The 26,909-nt window shown below is 38.4% G+C and overlaps 1 protein-coding gene across 4 annotated transcripts in view; it reads right to left on the reverse strand.

The window, feature by feature from the left end:
* XPO1 (exportin 1) overlaps window positions 1-22,803 on the reverse strand; it is a 47,058-nt gene extending 24,255 nt beyond the window's left edge. The window contains exons 1-4 of one of the 4 annotated variants that reach the window (XM_032352234.1): window positions 22,019-22,803; window positions 18,592-18,723; window positions 13,269-13,370; window positions 9,757-9,829 (exon numbers count right to left, since the gene is read on the reverse strand). In XM_032352234.1, coding sequence (XP_032208125.1) covers window positions 9,757-9,829; window positions 13,269-13,370; window positions 18,592-18,717 — 301 coding nt within the window. In that variant the 5' untranslated portion in view covers window positions 18,718-18,723; window positions 22,019-22,803. Of the gene's footprint in view, window positions 1-9,756; window positions 9,830-12,102; window positions 12,167-12,325; window positions 12,625-13,268; window positions 13,371-18,591; window positions 18,724-21,186; window positions 21,262-22,018 lie in introns of those variants that run through there. The other 3 variants (XM_032352235.1, XM_032352237.1, XM_032352236.1) reach the window with 3 other exon arrangements.
* Between the last annotated feature and the right edge of the window lie 4,106 nt (window positions 22,804-26,909).

Consider the following 26,909-nt stretch of genomic DNA (forward strand, 5'->3'; position numbering starts at 1 on the left):
ATTCCTCCATCAAAGCCATTTCTTTCCCTTGCCAAATGTTTATTACAGTATCTGTCCATTTAAACCACCAAAAATACTGTTGTCAATAGTGATCAACAAAAAGATGGACACTAAAATATACCTATCCATCCTCTTTATACCTGGTCCAGAGCATGGTTCCTACTCCTTATTCAATGAAATACTTGAGAGAACAAACAGCAAAATGAGAGACAAATAGCTAAAATCAATTCAAAAACAGGCTTAAACTAGGACTCATACAAATAGGCTAGGACTATACTGTAATTTATTACCTACATGTTTAACAATTTTAGGAATGAGCTATAGGAACACTGATCACTTTTTTTAAAAAAAGATTTTTTATTTGAGAGAGAGAGGGAGAGGGAAAGCATGCACGCACAATCAGCAGGGTAGAGGGAAAAGCAGGCTCCCTTCCTTGCAGGGAGTCCAACACAGGGCTTGATCCCAGGACCCCGGCAGATGCTTAACCTAGCTGTCCCCACACATCTCTCCTGAAAGGGTTATGGCCTCAGATACCAAACAAGTATAAAAAAACCAAACCAAACAAGTACAGATACCAGATACCATACAAGTATAAAAAAACAAGTATAAAAAACCAATGATGCTATAGGATTTATAGCATCATTACCTACAAACAGATAAGTCAGTCAACAAAATGTGGTGACAATGGAATACCCAGGCATTTACCATAATGAAATTCAGATACTGTTGAAGACTGTAACATAGATAAACCCTGGAAACATATGCTAAGTGAGATTAACCAGACAAAAAACAAATACTGCTATTCTAAGAAAGAACCTGCATGGGTCACCTGGGTGGCTCAGTCAGTTAAGCATCTGCCTCTGGCTCAGGTCATGATCCCAAGGTCCTAGGATGGTGCCCTGCATCATGCTCCCTGCTCAGTGGGGATCTGCTTCTCCCTCTCCTCCCTGCTCATGTTCTCTGTTGCTGTCTCTAACTCAAATAAACAAAATCTTAAAAATAAAAAAACAAAAAACAAAACAAAACAAAAAAACCGCACTCACATGAGTTACTTAGAATAGGCAAATTCATAGAGACAGAAAGTGTGTAATAGTGGTTAACAGAGCCTGGGAGTCAGTATAATGCAAGAGTTAATATTTAGTAGGTACAATTTTAATTTGGAATGATGAAAATATTTTGGAGATAGTGATAATGGTTGGACAATACTGTGAACATACTTACTTGCCACTGAACCATACACATAAAATGATAAATATCGCTATGTATACTTCATCACAAAACCACCCTTACTTTACTAAAGACTCAATGATTATAGCTGACTCTTGAACAACACAGGTCTCAACAGCACAGGCACACTTTATTTGTGGATTTCTTTTAATAAACACAGTACAGGGGCGCCTGGGTGGCTCAGTGGGTTAAAGCCTCTGCCTTTGGCTCAGGTCATGATCTCAGAGTCCTGGGATGGAGCCCCACATTGGGCTCTCTGCTCGGCAGGGAGCCTGCTTCCTCCTCTCTCTCTGCCTGCCTCTCTGCCTACTTGTAATCTCTGTCTGTTGGGTAAATAAATAAAATCTTTAAAAATAAATAAATAAATAAACACAGTACAGTACTGTAAATTTTACTTCCTTATGATTTTCTGAACATTTTCTCTTGTCTACCTTACTTTAGTTTAAGGATATAGGGTAAAAGACATATAACATACAATAATACGTGTTCATCAACTATTAATGATGAGGCTTCCAGTCATCAGTAATTAATGATTAAATTTGAGGGGAATCAAAAGTTTTACGTGGATTTGTGATTACAAGAGTCAGTTCCCCTAACCCCTTACACAGCTCACAGATCAACTATATTGCTACTAAGAATGTTAAACAACACAACCATTTTAGAAAATAGTTTGGCAGCTGAACACACGCCTACCAGATGATCCAGTCATTCTACTCTAGCTAATCAAATGAGTGACAGAAAGACTGGGGAGAGAGGGGCTGGGGGAGGAAGGGTAAAAGAGAAGGCAATCACAAAAGTAAAGATATTGATTATACTGGCTTCATGGGTATATGCTTAAGTCAAAACTTATCAAACTGTATAGTTAAACAGCTTCCAGGTTCTGGCAATCGTATCTTTCCTTCTGTTCCCCCAACCCCAAGCTTAGTAGCTGCTTCCTGTGTTTACAAACATCTAGGTTACTTGAACGGCCCTCTCTTGGCCTTACCAAACCTGTCAATTCCTTGCATTAAATACCTTTGTCCAAAAAAGAACAAAAATTACCATTCTAAATCATTTGTGGTGACTATAAGGTACAGACAAAAGTAAATATTAAGGACCCCAGTTAGGAAGCCACTGCAGAAACTTCAAAGTGATCTGAGACTAAGACATCATTATTTGTTGAAATGAAGATTATTTTTGTGGAAAAAGACTGGAAACATGCATGCTGTGTTTATTCATATTTAGCACTTAGAAGTGCATGAAGCTTTATAAACATTACCTCTTCTATCATATCCCAGTAAGGTTGCAAGGCAGAAAGATTCAGAGAGAGAATTATCTTATGCAAGATCATACTAACAAGGCACTGAGTAAAACCTTATGGGTAATCGACTCTTTTACCAACTTTCCAAATTAAAACAGAGACATGCGTAATTCAAACTTTAACTGCCCAAGTATCTTAAAGCACCCAAACTTCCAAAATGCCCAATTATGATTTTATCACCTCAGACTACTCATAAATTCACCGCTCCCCTTTTCAGTTATCAGCAAGTTCTCATCTAGCTCATGAAATGAAATGACCTGTAAGCCATACACCTTAACAGATTAAATCATTTTTTGGTTTACAAATAAAATACTACCTTTATACAGATAAATTTTTCAGGGAGGGTCAAAGAGGGCTTCCCCCTCCTTTATCATTTGAATTTTCTAATCAAAAAATTTGTAAAAGGGAGGAGGATTACCTGGATAATGAAGGCTGATATGCAGCCAAGACAGAATCAACATCACTGACAGTCCTGGTATACCATTAATCATTTCAGTAACCAGCAACCAGTCCCTATTTGGAAATTATTCTGTATCACGAAATTAAAATTTCCCCTTCAGCATAGATCAATGGAACAGAAGAGAGAGCCCAGAAACAAACCTATGCTTATTTGGTCAATTTATGTATGAAAAAAGAGGAAAGAATATACAATGGGAGGGGCGCCTGGGTGGCTCAGTGGGTTAAAACCTCTGCCTTCAGCTCAGGTCATGATCCCAGGGTCCTGGGATAGGTTTTCTGCTCAGCAGGGAGCCTGCTCCCCCCACCCCCACCGCACCATCCCGGCTCTCTCTGCCTGCCTGTGATCTGTCTGTCAAATAAATAAATAAATAAAATCTTAAAAAAAAAAAAAAAAAGAATATACAATGGGAAAATACACAATCTCTTCAATAAATGGTGTTGGGAACACTGGACAGCTACATGCAGAAGAATGAAGTTGGACCACTTTCTTACATCAGACAAACTCAAAATAAACCGAAAACCTAAGTGATACTTGAATCTGTAAAACTTCTAGAAGAAAACATAGGTAATCTCTCAGACCCTGGCATTAGCAACATTTTCTAGATATGTCTTCTCAGGCAAAAGAAACAAAAGCAAAAATAAACTACTGGGACTACACCAAAACAAAGGGCTTCTGTACAGCAAAGGAAAACATAAACAAAACAAGGCAACCTACTGAATGGGAAAAGACATTTGCAAATAATACATCCAGTAAGGGTTTAATATCAAAAATGCATGAAAAGGGGCACCTAGGTGGCTCAGTGGGTTGAGCCTCTGCCTTCAGTCAGGTCATGATCCTGGAGTCCTGGGATGGAGCCCTGCATTGGGATCTCTGCTCGGCAGGGAGCCTGCTTTCCCCTCTCTCTGCCTGCCTCTCTGCCTACTTGTGATCTCTCTCTCTCTTTCAAATAAATAAATAAAATTTCTAAAAAACAAAATGCATGAAAAACTTACACAACTCAACATCAGCCCCCCAAATCTGATAAAAAAATGGGAAGGGGACTTTAGATATTTTCCAAAGACGACATACAGATGGCCAAGAGACACAGGAAAAGATACTCAACATGGGGCACCTGGGTGGCTCAGCTGGTTAAAGTGTCTGCCTTCAGCTCAAGGTATGATCCCAGGGTCCTGGAATCAAGCTCCACATTCACCCCACATCCACACCAGGCTCCTTGCTCTGCGGGAGGTGTTTCTCCCCTGCCATTCCCCCTTGTTGTGCTTACTTACTGTCTCTCTGTCAAATTAAAAAAGATACTCAACATCACAAATCATCAGGAAAAGGAGACCAAAACCACAATGAGAGACCATCTTACATCTGTCAGAATGGCTAGAATCAAAAAGACAAGAAATAACAAGTGTTGGTGAGGATATGGAAAAAAAGGAACCCTAGTGCATTGTTGGTAGGAACACAAACTGGTGCAGCCACTGTAGAAAACAGTATGAAAGTTCCTCAAAAAATTACAAATACAACTACCATATGATTCAATTATTTCACCACTGGGTATGTACCCAAATAAAATGAAAACACGAATCCACGCACCCCTATGTTTATTTACTTACTTTTTAAAAAAAGACTTTATTTATTTACTTGACACAGAGAGAGAGACAGACAGACAGACAGTGAGAGAGGAAACAAGCAGGGGGAGTGGGAAAGGGAGAAGCAGGCTTCCTGCTGAGCAAGGAGCCAGATGCAGGGCTGGATCCCAGGACCCTGGAATCATGATCTAAGCCAAAGAGATGCCTAATGACTGAGCCACCCAGGTACCCCACCCCTATGTTTACTGCAGTATTGTTTACAATAGCCAAGATATGGAAGCAACCTAAGCATCACTATCAACAGATGAACCGGTAAAGATGATGTGGGGGAATGCGTGCACGCATACGCACACTGGCATAGTACCCAGCCACAAAAAGAAAAGAGTTCTTGAAGGTATAATGCTAAGTGAATAAAGTTAGGCAGAAAAAGACAATACCACTTCTATGTGGAATCTAAAAAACAAAAACAAAGGCGAAACAGACCCATAAATACAGAGAAAACTAGTTGTTACTACTAGAGGGGAGATGTTTACAGGGATGGTCAAAAGGGGTGAAAGGGACTAGAATGTACAGCCTTCCAGTACAGAATAAGTAAATCACAGAGACAAAAAGTACAGCACAGAAAATACAGCCAATGATATTAGAATAGCACTGTATGGTAACAAATGTTAGCTGAGCATGGCGTTATGTTGCACACCTGAAACTAATAAAACAGTGTGTGTCAACTATACTTTTTCAACTAAACTTAAATTTTTTTTAGTTAAAATAAAACTTTTCTATTTTTTCTCAGTGAAAAATTGTCTCTGACCTAATAACTCACTATGCAAATGTTCACTTCAAAACTTTGAAGATATTATATATATACACAAATAATTTACATACATGTATGAGCAAAAATGTTGGGTACTCAGCGGGCCCTTAAAGTAGAGGGATGAAGCAGACTGGGGGAAACACTAACAAAAATAATTTGTTCATTGCATAATTATATACCAAGCATAAGAATGCAATCAACAGGGTTGCCTGGGTGGCTCAGTCAGTTAAGTGACTGCCTTTGGCTTAGGTCACTCCTGGATCAGCTCCTGGGATGGAAAACTGCTTTGGGCTCCCTGCTCAGGTCTAACCTGCTCCTCCCTCTCCCTCTGCCCTTCCCACCTCCCCCCATCCTATACATGCTTCCTCTTTCTCAACTAATGAAAAAAATGAATAAAATCTTAAAAAAACCCCAAAAAACAAAAAACAATTATCATTCTCTGATCCCTAACATCATTAAAACTTGTATTTAGGGAATAGGGGAAAGGGAAGGAGGGGACACCAAATGGAAATATTTTTCTGGACTAAAGCAAAATAATAAAAACCAGAGAAATTCATTACATTTTGTATTAAGTCTAAACTGTCAAAATGTTCTATTATGAAACTGTATCTCCTGTTTTAAAAATTAAAATCTTCCAATTTCATGTTTTTGAAACTTTTACTTGGCATATTATTATCTGTTGTGTATTTTCTTTTTGAAATTTTATTCATTTGTGACCCACTGAAACAGGATATACACCAAGGAAATGTAGCAAGATACATCTAAGATCATCTAGAATTGTCAGGGATTTTCCTAGCAAAGTGCTTTAGACAAAAGGGTTAAACTGAAAATTCTATTATCTTTAAAAAGAAAATTAACATATATTTATGGACGAAAACCTGAAAGCAGATTAAAAAATTCAAGTTATTTTGCCTTGCTTTCTGTGCAGTCAAACCTATTCTTCTTTAAAACACATCTAGCGGGGCGCCTGGGTGGCTCAGTGGGTTAAGCCGCTGCCTTTGGCTCAGGTCATGATCTCAGGGTCCTGGGATCGAGTCCCGCATCGGGCTCTCTGCTCAGCAGGGAGCCTGCTTCCTTCTCTCTCTCTCTCTGCCTGCCTCTCAGTGTACTTGTAATTTCTCTCTGTCAAATAAATAAATAAATAATCTTTAAAAAAAAAAAAAAAAAAACACATCTAGCACTGCCATCTGCATGAAGAAACTTGTTTAAAGGGCGCACCCCTTGGTATGGTGAGTGTTGCAAAGTGTGTAAACCTGGCAATTTACAGACCTGTACCCCTGGGGCTAATAATACATTGTATGTTAATAAGAAAATAAATAAATAAATAAATAAAAAATAAAGGGCACTACCTGATGATGATCATTCCCCTCTTTTAGCAATAGTGGCACTCATTGTATTTACATAATTTAACTTTTTCTCTACATCCAATGTGTATCTTCCCACCTGCAGCACTTTGATATAGGAATGTCTTTACATAGTCTTAATACCTACTAGTGCTTTGTACAAAGCAGATACACAATATATGTACCAGATAAATAAATATATATGCTAAGCTGGACAAGGAATACCTAACAAGTGGAGACAACAGTTTCAGAAGATTTATAAAAGTTACAGACAAAAACATACACATAAATACATGTGGATTATACAAATTTATTCCTAATACTTAACTTAAAGATGATAGAAAAGTAACATTCAAAAATCTAAGTTTATTTTGTGAGACACAAAATCTTAAGACAGGAAAAGCCTCTCAGGATTGATAACATTGAAAAATAATTATAGGATAATAAATTAATAAAGCACTGAATTTATTTTCTGATGTTTTACCTTAAAAACAAATCACTAAATGCATTGTGCACTGCTGCTGTTGTCTATCTAGAGTTCACAAACATTCTCTGGGAGATTTACATGTTCTTTTTAAAAAAGATTTTATTTATTTGGGGGTAAAGCATGCATGCAGGGTGGGGGGCAGTGGGAGAGGGACAAGCAGACTTCACACTGAGTGTGGAGTCCAATGCTGCGCTCTGTGCCATGACCCGAAGATCAAGACCTGAGCTAAAATCAAGTCAGACACTTAACCAACTGAGCCACTCAGGTGTCCCTTACACGTTCCCGTAACAAGCTTGTGAAAGATTCTAAAGGTTTTATCACACTATTCCCTCCAAATAATGGCAACCATTATGTGAGCAGCAGAGTTAACTTCAGGTACTTATTACTAGTCTTGAAGAGAAAAACCCAGGGAAAGGTGATTGTGATACATCTTCTTTATAGATACAGCTGATCTTTGAGTAACATGGGCTTGAAAAGGACGGGTCCACTCATATGTGCATTAAAAAAAATATACACACAGTACAGTACTGCAAATATATATTCTCTTCGATTTTCTTAATAACTTTCTTTTACCTAGAAATGTTATGTAAGATTACAGTATGTAATATATATTATATACAAAATAGGTGTTCCTCAACTTTGTTACTGGCGAGGCAAGCAGTCAACAGTAGGCTACTAGTAGTTATGTTTTCGGGAGTCAAAAGTTATACATGGATTTTCAACTGCATGAGGGGGTGGTAGTGGTGGCGGTGTTACCCCTAACCCCTACGCTGTTCAGGGGCCAACTGTAATGTTTGCAGAGAAACAAAGAAGTGTCTCACCAACACAGAATGGAACACATGAATAAAACAGAACTCTCTTTTAAGTCAGACAGAATAATCAGCACTCCTCTCTCCAGTTTTTTTCAAACATGATAGATTTTTTCAAAGTAAAAAATACCCTGGAGTATGTGTACATTTGATATGAGAGCTACCGTGACTTCAGGATAAAAACCCAAACATACTACTCCCATTCACATAGAAAACTAAAAATGCCAAATCCTCAGGGAGATTTAATTTTTTCAGTAACAAATAGAACGGTGATTTTGATAAACCAGTATCATTTCTAATTATTTAATTTTAAAGCTGGAAAAAACGCTGAAGGATCATCTAGTACACTCATTATAGTGTAACAGGCAAGGGTATAGGTGTATAGAAACAGAAGAGGGGCTTAATCAATAGCAGCTGAGGAACAAGAACCACCTAAGATCCCTCTTAGAGAGCAGTGATGAAGTATGGAGATCTATCTGGGCTACACAGCTGAACTGTACTCATTAACTTCCGAGGTCACACATCATCACCCACCTAAAATGGTTTCAACCCCAAGTAACACATTTAAATAGGAACCTTTTATGGAGGCACTATTCCCCACCCCACCCCACCCACAACCCCCATCCCCTTACTGTCATTCTTACCCTGTGGTTTAGTAAGGATACTGCCATTAAAAACTTTTTTATTCACCTCTGAACATGCTAAAAAGACACCAGCTTTCTAGAGAAAAACTAGAAGTGTAAATCCAGGTCACTCTCCCACCATAAAAATGACATGAGAAACAAGTGAAATACTTATTCAAGATCAACAAAGAATGAGGACATAATAGGAAAAAAAAAAAAATGCCACCAGTAGTAGCATACTCCCCATTATTAAGTCCAGGCTTATATTTATGTATTTTTTTAGAGATTAAACAAGTTAATGATACAATGCAGGTCACAGAGGCAGTTATGGGAAAACTGGAAGGAACTGTTATCAATATACTCCAAGAGACTAAGCTTGCTCCAAGTTTCTTAAACTAGGACTACCTTTACTGAGATAGTGTAAGGGCAAAAGTTAAATATCCATTAACAGGCATCATCACATCTTCATTTTCTTTTCTCTTCTTTCCCTAATTTAGAAGCTAATCTCTTCTAAAGCAGGCCCAGAATTCCCAAAGGTAAAGCTCTGTGATTTTTTTAAAATTTTAAGTAGGCTCCAAGCCCTATACCAACACAAGGCTTGAATTTACAACCCTAAGATCAAGACCTGAGTGGAGATTAAGAGTTGGGACACTTAACTGAGCTACCCAGACACCCCAATCTTTGATTTTTAAAACGTTGTTGTTCCTTTGCTCTGTTAAGTTTATGTACTATTTAATGTGCTACAATACTTACTACTAATCAGTTACTGTTCGGCAAACTTAAAACCATGTATAAAACACATACTCAAAATTCATTCACTTCATTAAGGCACTGATTAACCACAGGCTGATAAGTTTTTTTTTTTTCACCACAGCATTTACTGTGAACAGTTTGACCCCTCTGGTCTCCTCTCTCTCCCAAAGAGTAACCTTTTTCTTCCCCTGCCCCCAAATATAAACAGAACCTGCTTTGCCAATTGATGAAAGCAGTAATCTCCATCAGAACTATTAAACTACAGAAGATTTAACACCACAGCCACCCTGTCCAATATTCAACTATAATAAAAATGCCAAAAAAAATTCAATTCTGAATTTACAATTCTTTGAAACATTTTCCTACCTTCACACTGGTTCCTTGGAAGAATCTTCCACCTTGTTTTTATCACATTTTCCAAAATTTGTAGTCCATAATACTGAAAATTGGAGAATAGAAACATGTGAATATATTGTTATAATACTGGCAACTTTCAGGATTCACAAATGGACAGACATTCACACATTTACATCTAAAGTTTCAAAAACATTATTCTACCAAGTTTAATTACATATATTAAACAAGAATCTATTCACCCATATACTGAGTTTTCATGCATTTTCCTCATTTTATGGATTACTACTCTATTTAATGTCCTGCTGTTTATACATGCTCACACCAGGAGGAAGAACCAAATAAAAAGCCCTTTAAGCAGCCAAATGGGCTTATCTGTAGAAGGAAAAGTAGCAGCCAGGTATGAATTCACAGCATAAATGACTGCTCACAGGCTCACGTACTTTAACACGACCAGGCTCCTAAGAATTTAGCAGCTTGGATGCTCTCAAGCTTCCTACCATCTTCTAGGAGTTGTAAGCTCTTGGCCAAGTATTAAAGTATTGTCACAGATACTTTCTATAGAAAGTGTTTATAAACATCTCTGGTGTGTTACTTAAGGAGCAGCAAGACAACCCACGGGTTTAATTTTAAATTTTAATCCCACCCTTACAGTTGCTATTTCTACTAATTTAAAGATAAACTTTTGTGCACAGTCAAAAATACACAAACGCATGTTGCAATCTGTTTTTACCTTTCAGGTATTCCTTCCTAAATATAAAAGTCTTAACTAAAAACGTTAAGAAAATAAATACAGATACCACTTTCAAGCCATTTTGTCCCTCCTGCTGATTACTCACTCTAAATAGTCAACAACATTCACAACAATTTATAATACTATAGGAGTTACTACCCAAAATTATTACCATGACCAATTAGTGTGGATAGACAGGAGGAAGAAAAGGGACTAAACTGTTGTGGTATGTTTCAATTATCTGAAGTAGGGAAGAATGAACTACAATACCTGAAAGGTAAATTCATTCATATATAGACACAGAACCTCAGATTGCAAGTTTTGGCTGAGAATAAGAGTTCATCTTTAAAATGGTTAGTCATCACACAATAAAATAGGAGCATTAGTATTTCAACCAAAGGGATCATGTGAATGCTCATTTTATCCAAAGCACAATATAGACTGTCCCAAACTACATTGTGCTCAAATAGTAAATGTTTTTGCTGTTTTCTTTCATTTTAACATTTCATACTTTTCAAGAAAAATTTGCCATTTCAACTAAAATCCTACATTTTCACAACATTCCTTAAGACAACTTCCAAAATAAAAACAAGGCCAAAGCAAAATTCTGAAATTACAAATTTGATACCATCAAAGGGTTTCATAATCAGCAGTAAATACTGAAACTTTCTAACCTGCTCATTTACAATCCCTTTATAGGTCTAGGTCTCAGAAAAATATAAACAGGCAAAAAAGGTTTCTGATTCACTGAAATTTTTAATAAATTAACTTTTGAAAACATACTACCCTAAAAACTTAATTTTATAGAGACAAAATAACACTGTCGAAGTTTTAGTAAGTCAAAACAAAGCACTTCTTACAATATATCCTCTTGTTAATTCTTAACCAATTAAAAAAATCTTTAAAAAACTAAAAATCCACCATAAATACACAAGTAAGCAGCAGTAACCCCAATGATAATTTCACTCTATTTAACCAATGTTTTACAGCTTATGCTATTACCCTGCTTCCTTTATGTTTGATACTTTGTTACCTAACTTTACTTACTAACCTCTACTCCCTTCTCCAACTGTAAAATGGTAGCATTAGCTTGCTGAAGATACAATTCGTATTTTTCCTTCTGCCAACCGGCTGAGGTAGTAAGCCCAATAAAAGCTTTTCAAAATTTAAGTCAAAGGAATACAAAGATCGCCATCATAATATTCTAAATCCCAATCTCACCTAAACATTAACACTCCACATATGAAGAGAACTCACATTTTTTGAAATTGAGTATTTTTGGCTAAAATAATCTTAACTGCTAACCAAATCTAAGGGCCAATGATAAATGACTATTTTGGAAATATCCATACATAATCCAAGCATCACTCTAAAGAATTAATCACATTTCTGCTTTACATCTCAGGAATTGAGAAATCCACTGCTGAGTTATGAAGATGAGGGACAGATAACAGCAAAGACTAAATGAAAAAAATAAATGCATGAAATGATCCCTATGGTAGAAATTTCTACTGAGCCCTTAGAAATACTTATTTTATGCATTGAATTCCCCTTTCCCCCCACCGCCCATGAAACAAAAACAATTGATGAACAGAATTCAGTTAAAGGGAATCAAAAGGGTAGACCTTGTGGAGGCCTGCCGTCAAAGCCTAGCTGTGTCAGTTGCACAGGAAGACACCCCTTTTCTTCCTATTACAAGCAATCAACATAATGGAACATTATGATTAATATCAGGTAGTGTTAACATCTTTAAAGAAAAAAAAAATGATTGCATAAAAGCCAAATGTCATAGTGCATAAATTTAGCACCAAATCATTTGTAATTTATGTAAATTGAAGAATTCTTTACCTGTTGCTTTCTTTCTGTTCCTCTAATCATCTCATTTTTCACAAGACAAATTTGAGTTTTTAAAAATACTGTTGATAAATCAACTTAAACATTAGTAATGTCTGTCAGTATAAAAAGCAAAATTTACCAGGCAAGCAAACAGGCAAACACTATTATGTTACTTAAGGTTAGCACTTTGAGGAAGTTCTGGACTGTATTTTTGCCCTAAAATTTACAAGATGTCAAAACTAATTAGTATTTTAAAACTGTTAATTAATACAGTCTGATTTCAGAAACAGATGTGAAAATGGCTATTTTCTGTTTTAACACAATGTATAACAAGTGGAAATCTTGTGTGTATTAAACAGAATGCCATGCATGGTATTTTATTACTTTAAGGCAGTTTAAAGAGAAGTGTGAATCATCAAGCCTAAAACAGTCAAAACACATTTTGATCAACCCTTCTGTTCAAACTAGGAAAAAAGGACCCAAATTATAACATTTTTCAATTGCAAATAAAAACTGAGTGCTGTCCCATTAAAAGCATTGGTACCATGGAGCAGGGTTTTATGCTGCCCACACAACTTGGTGTTGGTGCCTAGCCTGTATTATTATATTGATTACTTGCCCAAAATAATTCCTCTGATGTTATGTTTCATCTCTGAGTAACATTCAGAATTTATGCTACTTAGATCTGTATACATACTCTAAAAACAAAAACAAAAACAAAAAAGCAAGCAAAAAAGCCACCTTGCATACTAGTCCCAATTACAAAACTTCATTCATAATTCTTAGGACTATTTGCAAGAATTAATTCTATGTTTAAGACTAAATTTTGAAATAAGTTAACAATATTAAATAATTTGAGATAACAAATGCAATACTAAAAATGAGATACCTTCCTCAAAGTTTATGACTGGAAGAAAAGAAGAAATAATGGATTTTAAAACCACCACTTGCTTACTTTCGTGTTCATATTCTGTGAAAATTCCAAAATTGTGTCGACTCTTGTCCACGCATCAGGATGCTCCTTTAAATGTGTCAGTACTTCTTGAGCCATTCTTTGCTAAAATATTATATGAAAATAGTTTTAAGCTCACTTGTTCTTTTTAATCATTCATTAAAATAATATTGAGCAAGGCACAAATCCTAATATGACAGTGATTCTACTAACTTTCTGAAACACTTAAAGAAATAATTAGTCCAGACAGAAATAAAAATGTATCCATTACCACTCTTAAACTTCAATTTAAAACAGGAATATATCTCTCTGAAACAGAGTAGTTTTTTTGCAATCTACTTTATTTAGCATTCTCAAAATGGAACTTAAAACCCAACCAATACTAACAAAAATTTCTCTAATGTGAAGTTCTTAGCACTTAACAATCAAGTGAAAGCAACATAAAAAAAATTCATTTATACTTAAATTATGTAATGGTACTACCTGCTTTACAAGTTACCAAGATGTCTCCAACAAACCTTACCTATAAATATGTATTTCATGAAGAAGAAAAAAAAATACATACACGTTTTTTCTTGGGAAAACTGGTAAAAACTGAGTCTAAGTAAGGCCACAAACCCCAAATACCCATAGATATATATAAAACATGAAGACCCTAAAACCCTTTTAAAGTCTCTTAAATTTATTATAAATATACCTTATCCATTCTCTGAAAGTCTTCTGAATTTCTTATCAAATCCTAGCTTATTTTGAAAATTTCTGTTTTTTGGGGCACCTGGTTGGCTCAGTGGGTTAAGCCTCTACCTTCTGCTCAGGTCATAATCTTAGGGTCCTGGGATCCAGCCCTGCATGAGGCTCTCTGCTCAGCAGGGGCTTGCTTTCCTACCCCCTTACCTGCCTATTTGTGATCTTTCTTTGTCAAAATAAACAAAAATCTTTAAAAAAAAAAAAAAGGCAAAACAAAACTTCTGTTTTCATATCTTTAAGAGCTCATGTATTTGAGAGTGAGCAAGCATGTGTGCAGAAAGGGAGAGCGAGAGGGAGATGGGCAGAGGGAGAAAATCTCAAGCAGACTCTGCACTGAGCACGGAGCCGATGGGAGTGCTTGATCCCAGGCCCCTGAGATCATGACCTGAACTGAAACCAAGAGTCAAACATTTAACCTACTGGGCCATCCAGGCACCCGTTTTCATCTTTAAAATGCAAGACGAGGAATAATAAAAACCTATATAGCCAACATCTATAATTAACAAATGATAACAATTTGCTTTACTTGTACTTTTCTTTCAAACATAAAAGATCTAAAACTTATGGAAATCACCTTTATACCTTTTCTCCAGTGCCATTTCCTTCCTTTGTTCCTTCTTTAGAGAGAATGACTTTCATGAATTTGGGGTCTTTTCCTGTCCATATTTTCTCAGCACATGCATATATTTCATGGATGATACAGTTCTGTGGTCACTAAATTTTATATAAATAGTATACTATAAAAACACTACGATCTGCTCTTTTCATTTGACACTTTCCCTTAGCTTTATTGTAAGGTGTAACAGACAACTGAATTTTAGAGATCTAGCCATACTGACACTATATATCTAGCCTCTTCATTTTAACCCTTATAGTTTAATGGTATGAACACATTTTACCAAAGGCTGTTAATTCTATTGAATTTTTTTGAAGAACAGCTTAATCTTTTCACCTTTAAAGGCAGTTTTGTAGCTCAACTGGATCCTCCCTAATTACCTTCCCCCTAGTTCTATCACATGTAAGTAGAAAGTTTGTTAATTTTCAAGTATATCAATTATCTTTGTTAGACTGATTCAACTTGATCAAGGCTTTAATTCTACAGGTTACAAAGCAAGCATCAAAGAGGGGGAAAGATACATTCATTCTAATTTGAACCATCTCTGACAGACACCTCGAAATCTTTAACTCAGGTTTTATTCCAATTTACAAAGAAAAAAGTTCCTTATTTTGGCTTTGATGTTAAGAATTATCTTCCTTAGGTAGCAGATACAGTGGTTTCCCCATCAACCAACTAGCAATATATGCCGCTTATTGTTTAGAAGAAAACTGAAATACACACCCACTAAGTAATGGGTTTTTGTTTTGTTTTTAAAGATTTTTTTTTTAAATTTTTTCTTTATTTATCTGACAGAAATCACAAGTAGGCAGAGAGGCAGGCAGAGAGAGAGGAGGAAGCAGGCTCCCTGCAGCGCAGAGAGCCCGATGTGGAGCTCGATCCCAGGACCCTGGGATCATGACCTGAGCCGAAGTCAGAGGCTTAACCCACTGAGCCACCCAGGAGTCCCGTTGATCAATGTTTTGATTCTCTCCCAAAGAATATCTAAGTACATCATTCCTTTTCTCACTAGCTATACCTGCACATAAAATGGTAACAAATACCAAGAACACTAGGTATATCAAAGATCCATGCCTAGTAAAAGTTACTTGGTCACGATACTCTATTAGAGGTTTTGAAATGATGCCAATTGTACACAGAAGTGAATACTCACCTCACTATTATCATTAACACTGCATAAATCATGTCATTTCCTTTTAGGCATCCTTTTACTCTATGAAGTCACTTCTAGAATTTGTATCTTAGTCTCTATTTTGTCCTAACCCCACAATCCTTACACAATATTCTTTTATTAACTTAGAACTCCAGGAGGGGTTAAAAAAAATACACAAAAGGAAACTAAAGGAGAAAATTTGGTATCTCCCTGTGTTACTTACTGAATGGTGAAAGTATTTTAGTTGCTAAGCAATAGATTAAGAGTTCAAGTCACTTAACACAGCATTGGAGAAAACACCCAACTCTTCAATATATTTTCCCCCCGCTGGCTGCCGAACTTGGGTAAAAATAGAAAAATACTTAGAAGAGAAGACAGTTCTAATGTTACAGTGTTAAATATCCTTCTATACTGCCCATCTGGACATAAGCTCCAGGTATAGATTAAAAGGCACCACTCTAACAATCTCTTCCCCTCCAAAATTAATATAATCCTTAAAAAAATTAGCTTCCTCTGAGTTTTAATGTTTAATTAGCATAATTTCTATGGTTGCCATTTTTAGCATATACTCTATGAAATTGAATAAAAATTAAGAAACCATACTGTATTTTAAAACAATGAGTTTGTACCATATGCTAAATTTTCTTCGTTATACTTCCTAAAGTACCCTTTTAACAGAATGCCTTCTAAGTATGAGGTACCATAACAGGTGCTTTCACAAAACCTACTATCTTCTAGCCTCTTGTAAGGTAGGTAAGTTTGTAGCTGACACTCTATAGAGCAGTAACTAGAAAACTTACTGGACAACCAAGATATCTATCACTGAAAACATGTTTTCCCGGACAGCTTTTTTCTTTTTACTTATAATAAACCCCCAAAGAAGTGGCATATGAAAAACCCACTAGAACTAGAAGTGTAAAGATACACCTTTAGAAAAAAGTTTTTTTTGCTGACTTTAAGCTCTAAGCCTCCACTTCCTTATCTATAACAATGAAAAATATCAGTTTCCAATTATCTTTATGTAACTGATCTGTCCTGTAAGTAGACATAAAATTCTTACTTTTGGGGAAGTTTATTTTGACTTGATAAATAGAAAACACTTTCCTAAGTCTACATTTTATTTAATCAAATTTAAAACAAATCATTAAATCTCAATAATGTGAAACATTACTAAAAGCAGTAGCAGCACATACACACACACACACACACACACACTTTTAGTCTTTTTTTTTTTTTTTTTTAAGTAATCTCTATATCCAACATGGGGCTTGAGCTCATGTCTGTGAGATCAAGACTCACATACTCTTCCAACTGAGCTAGCCAGGTACCCTACCACCAATATATTCCTCATGATAAAAATTACTGTTACTTCTTAAATTATAAGCCTAGAAGAACACTGGTCTCTGTTTATCCTCATACTTTTAGATGTTGTGAGTTATGTTAAAAAGAACAAAGATTTAAACAGCAGCAGCAGCTAAGTGATGTAACAAAATTAAATGCCCATCTTTCTAATGGCTACAAAATTAGAGCTTCTAATATATTCACAGTTGAGCTCAACCTTACTTATATACTTTCCTCCAAAAGCAGCTGCTTTCTACACATGCATGTTAGAATAAAATGAAGCTTAAAGCTCCAAGTTGAATTTGGAGCACAAAGAAACTACTACATTGTATGTGTAATACATATGGATGGAAGACCTTTTCAGGAAGACTTTGGGGGCAATAATGTGGACCAAAAGCCCTTAGGAGTTCTAAAACTGAACCAAGCTTACAAAATCTGAAGAATAATTTTTACCACTCATACAACTTTCATGGCCCCCCTTTCACTTTACACACTTTTTCTTTTATACACACACACACACACACACACACACGAAAGTAATGTTGGATTTCAGAGGAAACTGAAATATTTATGCACACGGTGGTATTTATACATCATGCTTTTTGGACCATCTATAAAAGATACAATTTCTACCTTTCAGGTTTCTAAACAGTACGATAGCACTCAGGGTTTAAGTATGTAAATATAAACTAGTATCTTGAAGATATAATTAACTTCCCATATACTAACCAGACATCATCTACTAGGAATATAGTATTTTGGTAACAACATTTTACTGGTTTTTGTCACATCACCTCAAGATGTTTAAATCCAATAGAAAATTTCACTCATTTAAAACCCTTCATGTGATTAACTCCACAGAGTGAAGAATCAAGATTGCCCAGTTTCTTCTAACATCAACAACTAAAAAATTTATGAATATTCCTGTCTTGTCTAACATTCAACTGGCTGTTTAAAAACTTTAATCTGATCAAAACATGGATCATGTGTAAGGTAACTGCCTACAGTAATTGACCACTTTTACAAGTCTTTAATTCAAATAACTTAAGTTGCTCAGTATTGTTGGACTCTTAAAAGGAGTTTTATCAGTGAAGTACTTCTGTAATTTAAATGTTTCAAAAATACAAGAATCTTTTAACTCCAAATATATTACATACACAGAAGATAACAATCTTTAGTATCTATAAAACATTTAATACGTTAGGCTCGCATTAGGCTCTATCTTTCATTAAACTGGCAAAAGGTTTCTTAAAGACAGAATGGTAAGAATATATCCAAAACATCTCATTCTAACCATGTCAGATTATAATGCATATAATACAGCCTCTCCAGACTGCTTCTCACTGCTTAATATATAGTTCCAATTTACCATAAACTACGCAACTTTTTAAAAAGGCAATAATTTAAAGTTTTATTATAAACCGAATAATACCGCAATAATGTTAAAAAGTTTTGCTCAACTACTTTACCTGGGCTCCTTCTCCATGGTATAAGCAATTCACCACATTGTCTAGAAGGTTGATATCCAGTTTTTGGCTGAAATCGAGCAGCTGACGAGCTGCATGGTCTGCTAACATTGTCATAATTGCTGGCATAGATTACTGTAAATAAAGAAAAAAATTTAAGGCGCCTATGAAACTTTGGTATTACCAGTCAGAAACTTTCTACTCCAGTTATTTTACTTCAACCATGTTCTTACAAGTATTATAATGAATATTTTTAGAGACTACCTAAGTAAGAGTAAAAGCAACTAAATGCTGAAGGTACTTAGCCACTCCATAACTGTTTTTGTTAAGGTCCATTCAACTTTTCTAGTGTCTGTTTTTTTTTTCTAGTGCCTATTTTAAATTACCAGAAAAATCTTACTGTTCTACTAATATTTAAATAAAATTACTCCTAACCATTAGGAGTAATAGAACCATTATTAGAAATTTATGGCCCTAAAAACTGAAACAGTCAAAGTCTTAATCTAAGATTTTTAGGTACAGATAAAGTTTAAGTGGATTTCCCTCTTCCTAAATAGGGTCTTCTATTTCAGTAGGAGCTCCCTTCCCTGTACAGTACCCTAACTTTTAGGATATACTGAAAAAAACAGGAAGATGCTAAGAGCTAAATGTGGTACCCAAGTTTTCTTACTGTATATACCAATTACTAGCAGAACTTAAAATTTCTATATTCAAACCATCTATTTGTTTCTCTCAACACTCAATGAATTTGGAGATTAAAATTCCTTGAACAAATGTCTAGAAAAACACTTTAGAGTAATAACTCAAACTTTTTTTTTTTAAATTTCCAGGTATTCACTGGCAAGGTAAAAAAACTGTAAAAGCTTGCCAACTATTTTCCAAATAAAAACAAATTCTATGATAACAGAAAAACGAACTTCTTCACTTCATATAATGCACCGGCTAAAACCTACCAGCTCATATGCAATGCTATCCTTTTAAGAGGATTCTAATCCAAGATGCTGGCACACATTCACATTTCTTTTGCCCAGCATTATAAAAATCTTTCTTTTGCTTTTTCTTCAAAGCCAGTGCCACTTGAGTCTGGCTGGCTAAATCGGTACTCCTTAACCTTTTTGGGTCAAGATGCCTTACAATCAGAAGAACACGACAGCTCCTACTAAATTTTAAAAATTCACAATTTTGTAAAAACTACACCCTGAAAGCCATGCATGAAACCTCAGGTTAAGAACCACTGGTTGACTGCAGTTAGACCCAACAAGGTTGGCAGGTCATCTCCACTTCTCCCCCTCTTAAAAACCTTCCAGGATCAGGAAATGGGTGGGATTTGATTACATTTTGTTTAATAGGAAAAACATTATTTCTTGGCTACTTGAGAGCAGTTTTAAAATGTTAACAACACTGGCAGCAATTTCAATTTTAGCACAAATGCTTTACTTAATGATAATGCCAACTGCAAAAAAATTAAATATAAATGGTGAGTCAGTAAGTTAGAGATAATGTAGAAATCGAGAAATTTAAGAGTTCCAAGAATTTTGATTCCTGAAATCTTTCAGCCCATTACTAACAGCAATACTAATAAGAACTCAAACATTTTATAGCAATTACTAATGTTTTTAATACCGAAATACCTGACATGCATCAACAAAAATCTGACCTACATATGAATATAAAAATGGAAATATATATATTCCACCAACCTGTATAAATTTCTTGCATCTTATACCATAAAATTTTAAGGATCAGAACAGTCTTAAAAACTGAGGTTGAAAAACAATGCCCACAAATCACCAAGATGTACATATCAAAAGTTTTAAATTTTTGGTTAAAAACTGAACGAACTTTTCTTCTATGCACTCCTATCATAATTTAATAACCCAAACAAGAAAGAACAATTTGAACAATGTGACTATGAAAAGTTTCATTTTCAAGTACATTGTCTTTACAAGAGTTCTTCGAGCTAAATTCTTGTGAAAAATCAGGTTTAAAATAAAATCTCGTGTTAAATACAGTAGTTTGCCATCCTCAGAACTAGCTGCTGTCTTCGAAATGACCTACCTAATCTTGAACTGTACAGAAATGGCGGCTTTCTGGTCAATGCCAAGCACATTGAGTCCCCCAAATCAAACAGCTTCCAAAACATTCTTTCCACTAACAGCAGTGTCCCACACGCTTAAGATACACAATCAGGCAGATAGCAAACAACCATCGCCGGGAGAGCGTGAAACCACAATCGCTTTCTTTTCTCCTTGGGACACTCAATCCTAAAATCCACTCACTGGATAGCATATACAAGGGATTATCCAGCAATGTGACTCTACAAGTGACTACCAAAATACCTTCACTGCCACTTCAAACTGAATAAGCAGGCAGCCACACACTGCCAGCTCCCATGCAAACCATAACCGTTGCTTTATGATTACTAAGTAGTAGGTCAAAAAACAAGTCGCTACAAGGAGAGACTGCTACTTAGATGTGTGGGCAACTGCCTGCTTCATTCAGTAGAAACACACCTCACGAAGGCCCGCCCTCCCCTCGCTTCCCACCCGAACCGATTTGCAGCAGTTCTAACTATAGCATACCCGAGCACGCACTCACCCCGCCCATACTCGGAGGAGGCATTTAGACCAGGCGCCTGAAGTTCACCGCCCCATTCTCAATGCAGCATGGCCTCTGCGTGATCGGAGAAGGTCCCGGCTAGGCAAATCTTTAAAGCTTCCTCTACTACACCACTTCTTCCCACCCATCCCAAACTCGGAGACATCGGAATGAAGGAGAATCAGGGCATCTTCCACCGTACAATGCCAGCAGTGAACGATCTGGTGGTCACTTAACACACTCAAACCTCACCCCCCCCAACAAACTACAGCACGAAATCCCACTTACAGAACCCTGAACCACCAACTAACCTTTCCTATTTCTAAACCTAGCCTGCAAAAAAACACATTTCGAGTTTCCCTGCAAGAGGAGGAGGGAGTCGGCAGCCCCTCCCTCCCCCGATCCCAAGCTCTCCACCGAGGGGCCACGTGATGCAGGCGGACGTTTCAATGCTGCTGCACTAAATATTTCTGGAAACTTCCACTCCTAATAATTTACAGAGATGTTCCTGAAATCACCCCAACTTCTCGCCAGCCCCCTGGGCTGGGGAAGCCCTTCCACCCCCACACCGGCCCCGCTTCACTATCACGCTCCTCGCCTTCCTCCACCGCCACCCGCACACGCGAATAACCCAGCAAGCGCTACCCTCTCGCGGCCGCCTCCCCGCCTCCATCCCCCAGTGGCAGAAGCGGCTCCATTCAATCGCAGGCTCTGCTGTGGGCCCGCCGCCGCCTCCCGGGCTCGCCTCCCGCTGCTGCCGCCGCGCCCCACGCCGGCCTCCTCCCGCCCGGCCGCCGCCCGACCCTCGGCCCCAAAGACACAGTCGACTTACCCAGAGATTGAACCAACTGCTTCTTCTTTCCTTGTCGGGGGATTAGGGCGAGGGAAGGTGGGGAGGGGGGAGAGGGGAGGAAATCAAGGTGGGTTTCACAGTTTTCCCACCTTAAAAAAAAAGGAAATTAAAAAAACGAAGATAAGGGCAAAAAAAGCTCAACAATATTTACTATTTCAGGGATACCCCCCACGACACACACCCACCCGCCCCCCCAAAAAAGGAAGGGGAATTAATCCGTGGAATAAATACTCCCGCCTGGCTGGGGAGTGAGGGAAGGGGGAGGGGAAAGGGGTCAAGTCCCAAAGATTCAGCCCCAGGGGGACCCTCCAGCCACAGGCGGCAGCAGAAGCGGCAGGAGTAGGGGGTATAGAGTCCACAAGGTCGGGGGACGCTCTGCTGCCAGTTGCAGTCCGACTCCCCCCTACCAAAATACAGCTCCCTCTCTCACGCGGCTCCGGCGCTGGGCCCCCCCACCCAGGCTCGCCTAAACTTTCCCCCCTTCTCCTGCTCCTCAGCGACTGGTGGTTCCCCCCTCCCCCTCTGGGTGGTTGCACGGACTGCAGCAGCAAAGACTGGAACAAGCACCGCCGCCGGGGCTGTAGCTACTGTTGCTCTTGCTGATGCTGTAGCTCCCGCTGCTCCTGCCGCGGCCGCTGCAGCCGCTTCTCCCCCTCCTCCTAGTGCCTCAAACTCGGAACCGGTTGAAACCGGTTCAGACTGGGAGATTCCATCTCGGTTGAGTTTTCAGCCCATGGCGCCGCGGAGCGTTTGGAACCTGGGCCTCCGCCCCCAGCCCGCCTGCCCATTGGCCGGTCCCAGCCACAGCCGCGCCATCAACCTACGCCTTATTGGCCAGATCGCCCGTCAATTCCACCTCAAGTCTCCACACGAGCCCGCCGCTTCGGCCCCCGCCTCTTTCCAGCAGCGATTTGCCTGCAGAGTGGGGGAGGGGAAGTGGGGCGGGTCGAAAAGGAGCATGGAGGAGGGTGGAGGAGGAGGAGGTGGGGCGAAGAGCTGAGCCCAGCTGAGAAGAGAGCGAAGACAAGCCGCGCGGAGGATTGGTGAGAATGACCTGTCAATCAAGTAAAGCCCGCCCTCGACTTCCCGTCCCCCTCCTGCTGCTCCCCCTCCCAGTGCTTAGCCCGCAGGCCCGGCCTTTCCGGCCCGCTCATTGGCTGGGCGCCTTTGGTGACGGAGAAGGTGGGGCGCAGCTTGTGAGCTGGTGGCGGCGCGAGTTTGAGCGGGGCGCGCGGCAGCGTTCGCTCGGCTTTCTCTGGATCCGCGCCGGCCCGCCCCCGCCTGCTCCCGCCAACCTGCGGGGTGTGAGCCCGCCGTGTTCAGGACCCGCCCCCTCAGAAGGGAGCCCCGCTTTGAGAAGGGAGAGCACACCCAGTTGTTTTTATTAATTGGGGAGGGTGGAAAAAAGGAGTGAAAAGAACGCACCGGAGGCCAGTTGTAGGCCTCGGACTTCTCTGATCTATTTTGAAGGCCTGGCTTTGGGAACTGGAAGTTGAGGGTGAGAAAAACCGTGAAAGAGGTTAGGGTGAGATGTGGGGGCATGCACTCTTGGCGCCTCGTGATCTCAGAGTCATGGAAAAGGTGCCTGAATGGATCTTGAGAAAGGCTTTTTAACTTGGTGTCTTCGGGGCTGGGATCTGGCTGCCAACAACCAACACTTACTAGGAACGAAGACACTGTAATCCATATAATTGGTGTCACTTGGGGTTTTTTTTTGCTCGATTAGGGTGCATGCCAACAGCCATCAGGTGCCCTTGATCTGCCCTTACCTTTGACTTCTTTTCAGCATAGCTGCCCTTCACATTCTTCATCATCCCAAATAGTATTTTCTATGAAAGTCACATGCACGTGGCGTTTCACGTGGTTGCCCCATTTGTTTGTCCCCAAGTGCTCTCCAAATCAGCTTTACTGATTTTTCTATGCTTAAACAGCAAGTAGCCCACCAAAATTTTCTAGGTCCATTGTGCCACCAAGAGGTTAATTAATGATTTATTAAATTGCAATTTCAACAGCAGATCTTTTCTCTGGGAATGAACAATGGCTAACACCAAAACTACGTAAGAATAACTCCCTCAAAGGGGACTGGGTGGCTCAGTTGGTTAAGCTTTCGGCTCCGTCATGATAGTAGGGTTTTGAGATCCCTGTCCCTGCATACCCTCCCCGTTTGTTCTCTCTCGCTATCTCTCTAACAAAGAAATAAATCTTTAAAAAAAAAAATAATAATTCCCTCACCTTCCAATAAAGAAAAACTCTATAACTCAACTCCTGGATTTGCCAAAATAGTATTTTTAGATGACTTTCAGGTGTAAGATTTTTACTCATTAACTAACTGAATAATATCAAGCTATATTTAATATATAACATACCTGGTATACACTGGTCATTTGGGATACTTATATTCTATTACCAGAAAAACTGGAGCTGTCCTGTTTTTATTTACTTTTTATTTTTTATTTTTTAAATTTTTTATTTTTTATAAACATATATTTTTATCCCCAGGGGTACGGGTCTGTGAATCACCAGGTTTACACACTATTTTTTATTTTTTTAAGATTTTATTTATTTGACAGATCACAAGCAAGAGAGAGAGGGGGAAGCAGGCTCCTGGATGAGCAGAGAGCCCGATGAGGCTCACTCCCAGAACCCTGGAATCATGACCTGAGCCCAAAGCAGAGGCTTTAACCCACTGAGCCACCCAGGCAACCCATGGAGCTGTCCTGTTTTTATTTTATTTTTTTTTTAATTTTATTTTTTTTAAAGATTTTATTTATTTATTTGAGAGAGAGAGCATGAGAGGCGAGAAGGTCAAAGGGAGAAACAGACTTCCCATGGAGCTGGGAGCCTGATGCGGGACTCGATCCCAGGACTCCGGGACCGTGACCTGAGCCGAAGGCAGTTGTTTAACCAACTGAGCCACCCAGGCGCCCTGTCCTGTTGTAAAAAGACTTTTTCCCTCTACATTCTCAGCTCTTGGCCACCATTCTTTTTTTTTGTTTGTTTTGTTTTTGGATGGCAGACTAATAGTAAAAACTGACAAGGAATAAGTCTTGTCTTTGTTCAAGAGTGTGCCCTTGGGCAAGTCACTTCACCTCTTTGGACCTCAGTTTCCTTCTCATCCATCTCACCTGTTTAATGAGGCTGACATCATTAATGCCTGTTTCTTCTATGGAGGATCAAATGGGTATGAAGGAGCAGTGTAACCCATAAAGCACTGTGTGGATTGTAAAGTTCAAATAGTCTCAGTTTGTTGTCCCTTTGCCTCTTTTCATCCGATCTTTAGATCATATCCTAAGAGGTCATCTCTGTCTGAGTATCTTGAATTACATGTAAATATTTAGCCCATCATTTTTGCCCAGAATGTGCCAAAATGGAGTGTTCACAATCAGCTTGTTATTAACAAGTATAAAAAGAAATAATGGGAGCAGATGTTTGATCACTGTATTTTCAAGATAAAATTCAGAACACAGGTCTGATGCATCGGATATTTTTTTCATTACCTTCATTTACTGGAATCAAACATTTCAAACCTTGGAGTGGGATATAGATAAGGAAATATAAGCATTGAGGGCCTGCCAGCTGTCTAGCAGGGTGAGACTTTTTTGTATAATATTTCACTGAACTCTCATAGTAACCTGTCAGATAGTTATTATTTTGCAATCTCATTCTTGATTCCCCTCTTCAAACATACATAAACATATAGGTACGCATCACCTCACAGTAGTTGAGTCGACATTAGAACCTATGTGTTCTTTCTACTCACATTGTCTTACAAAACAATAACGTTCATTGGAAATAAGAGAAACAGAAACTCATAAATTCCTTTTTAGCACTTACTACTTATTTCTATTTTAAAAAAAAATTGGGGGGGGCGCCTGGGTGGCTCAGTGGGTTAAGCCTCTGCCGTCGGCTCAGGTCATGATCTCGGTCCTGGGATGGAGCCCACATCGGGCTTTCTGCTCAGCAGGGAGCCTGCTTCTGCCTCTCTCTCTCTCTCTGCCTGCCTCTCTGCCTACTTGTGATCTCTCTGTCAAATAAATAAAAAATAAATATATATTTTTTAAAGTTTTTAAGATTTTATTTTTAATAATGTCTGCACCCAACATGGGGCTCAAACTCACAACCCCAAGATCAAGACTCCCATCCTCCACCGAATGAGCCAGCCAGGCACCACCATTTTTTAAAATTATTTATTTTTTATTTTTTTTAAAGATTTTATTTATTTGACAGACAGAGATCACAATTAGGCAGAGAGGCAGGCAGAGAGAGAGGAGGAAGCAGGCTCCCCGCAGAGCAGAGAGCCCGATGTGGGGCTCGATCCCAGGACGCTGGGATCATGACCTGAGCTGAAGGCAGAGGCTTTAACCCACTGAGCCACCCAGGTGCCCTTTTTAAATTATTTTTAATTTAGAAAGTAATACATGATCATGGCTAGCAATTCAAACAATATAGAACGAAGTACCTACAGTGAAAAGTAAATTTCCCCTCTGCATATCCCCACAGTTATTTTTCCTGCCCAGAAATAATCATTGTTAAGGGTGTGGTATGCATGCTTTGAGGTCTTCTCTATGCATTTACAAATGTATTTGCTTAGTGTTTTGTTCAATATATATGACATCATACCATACATAGTTCAGTGATTTGTTTTTTACTTAAAAGATTAGTATATATAAATCCACCTTGTCCTTATTAACAGTCCCATAGCCTTCCACATCTTCTTAGTAATATAAATGATTTAACTGTTCCCCTACTGAAGACAGCAGGCTATTTCTGGTTTTCCCTCTTAGAAATAATGCTGCAGTGAATATCCCTGTACATTAATTTTTGGGCCCAAATGTGAATATATCTATTTCTAGGTTAACATCCTAAAAGT

This window comes from Mustela erminea, chromosome 7 (assembly GCF_009829155.1).
Source record: "Mustela erminea isolate mMusErm1 chromosome 7, mMusErm1.Pri, whole genome shotgun sequence".
In the NCBI taxonomy this organism is placed as follows: Eukaryota; Metazoa; Chordata; class Mammalia; order Carnivora; family Mustelidae; genus Mustela; species Mustela erminea.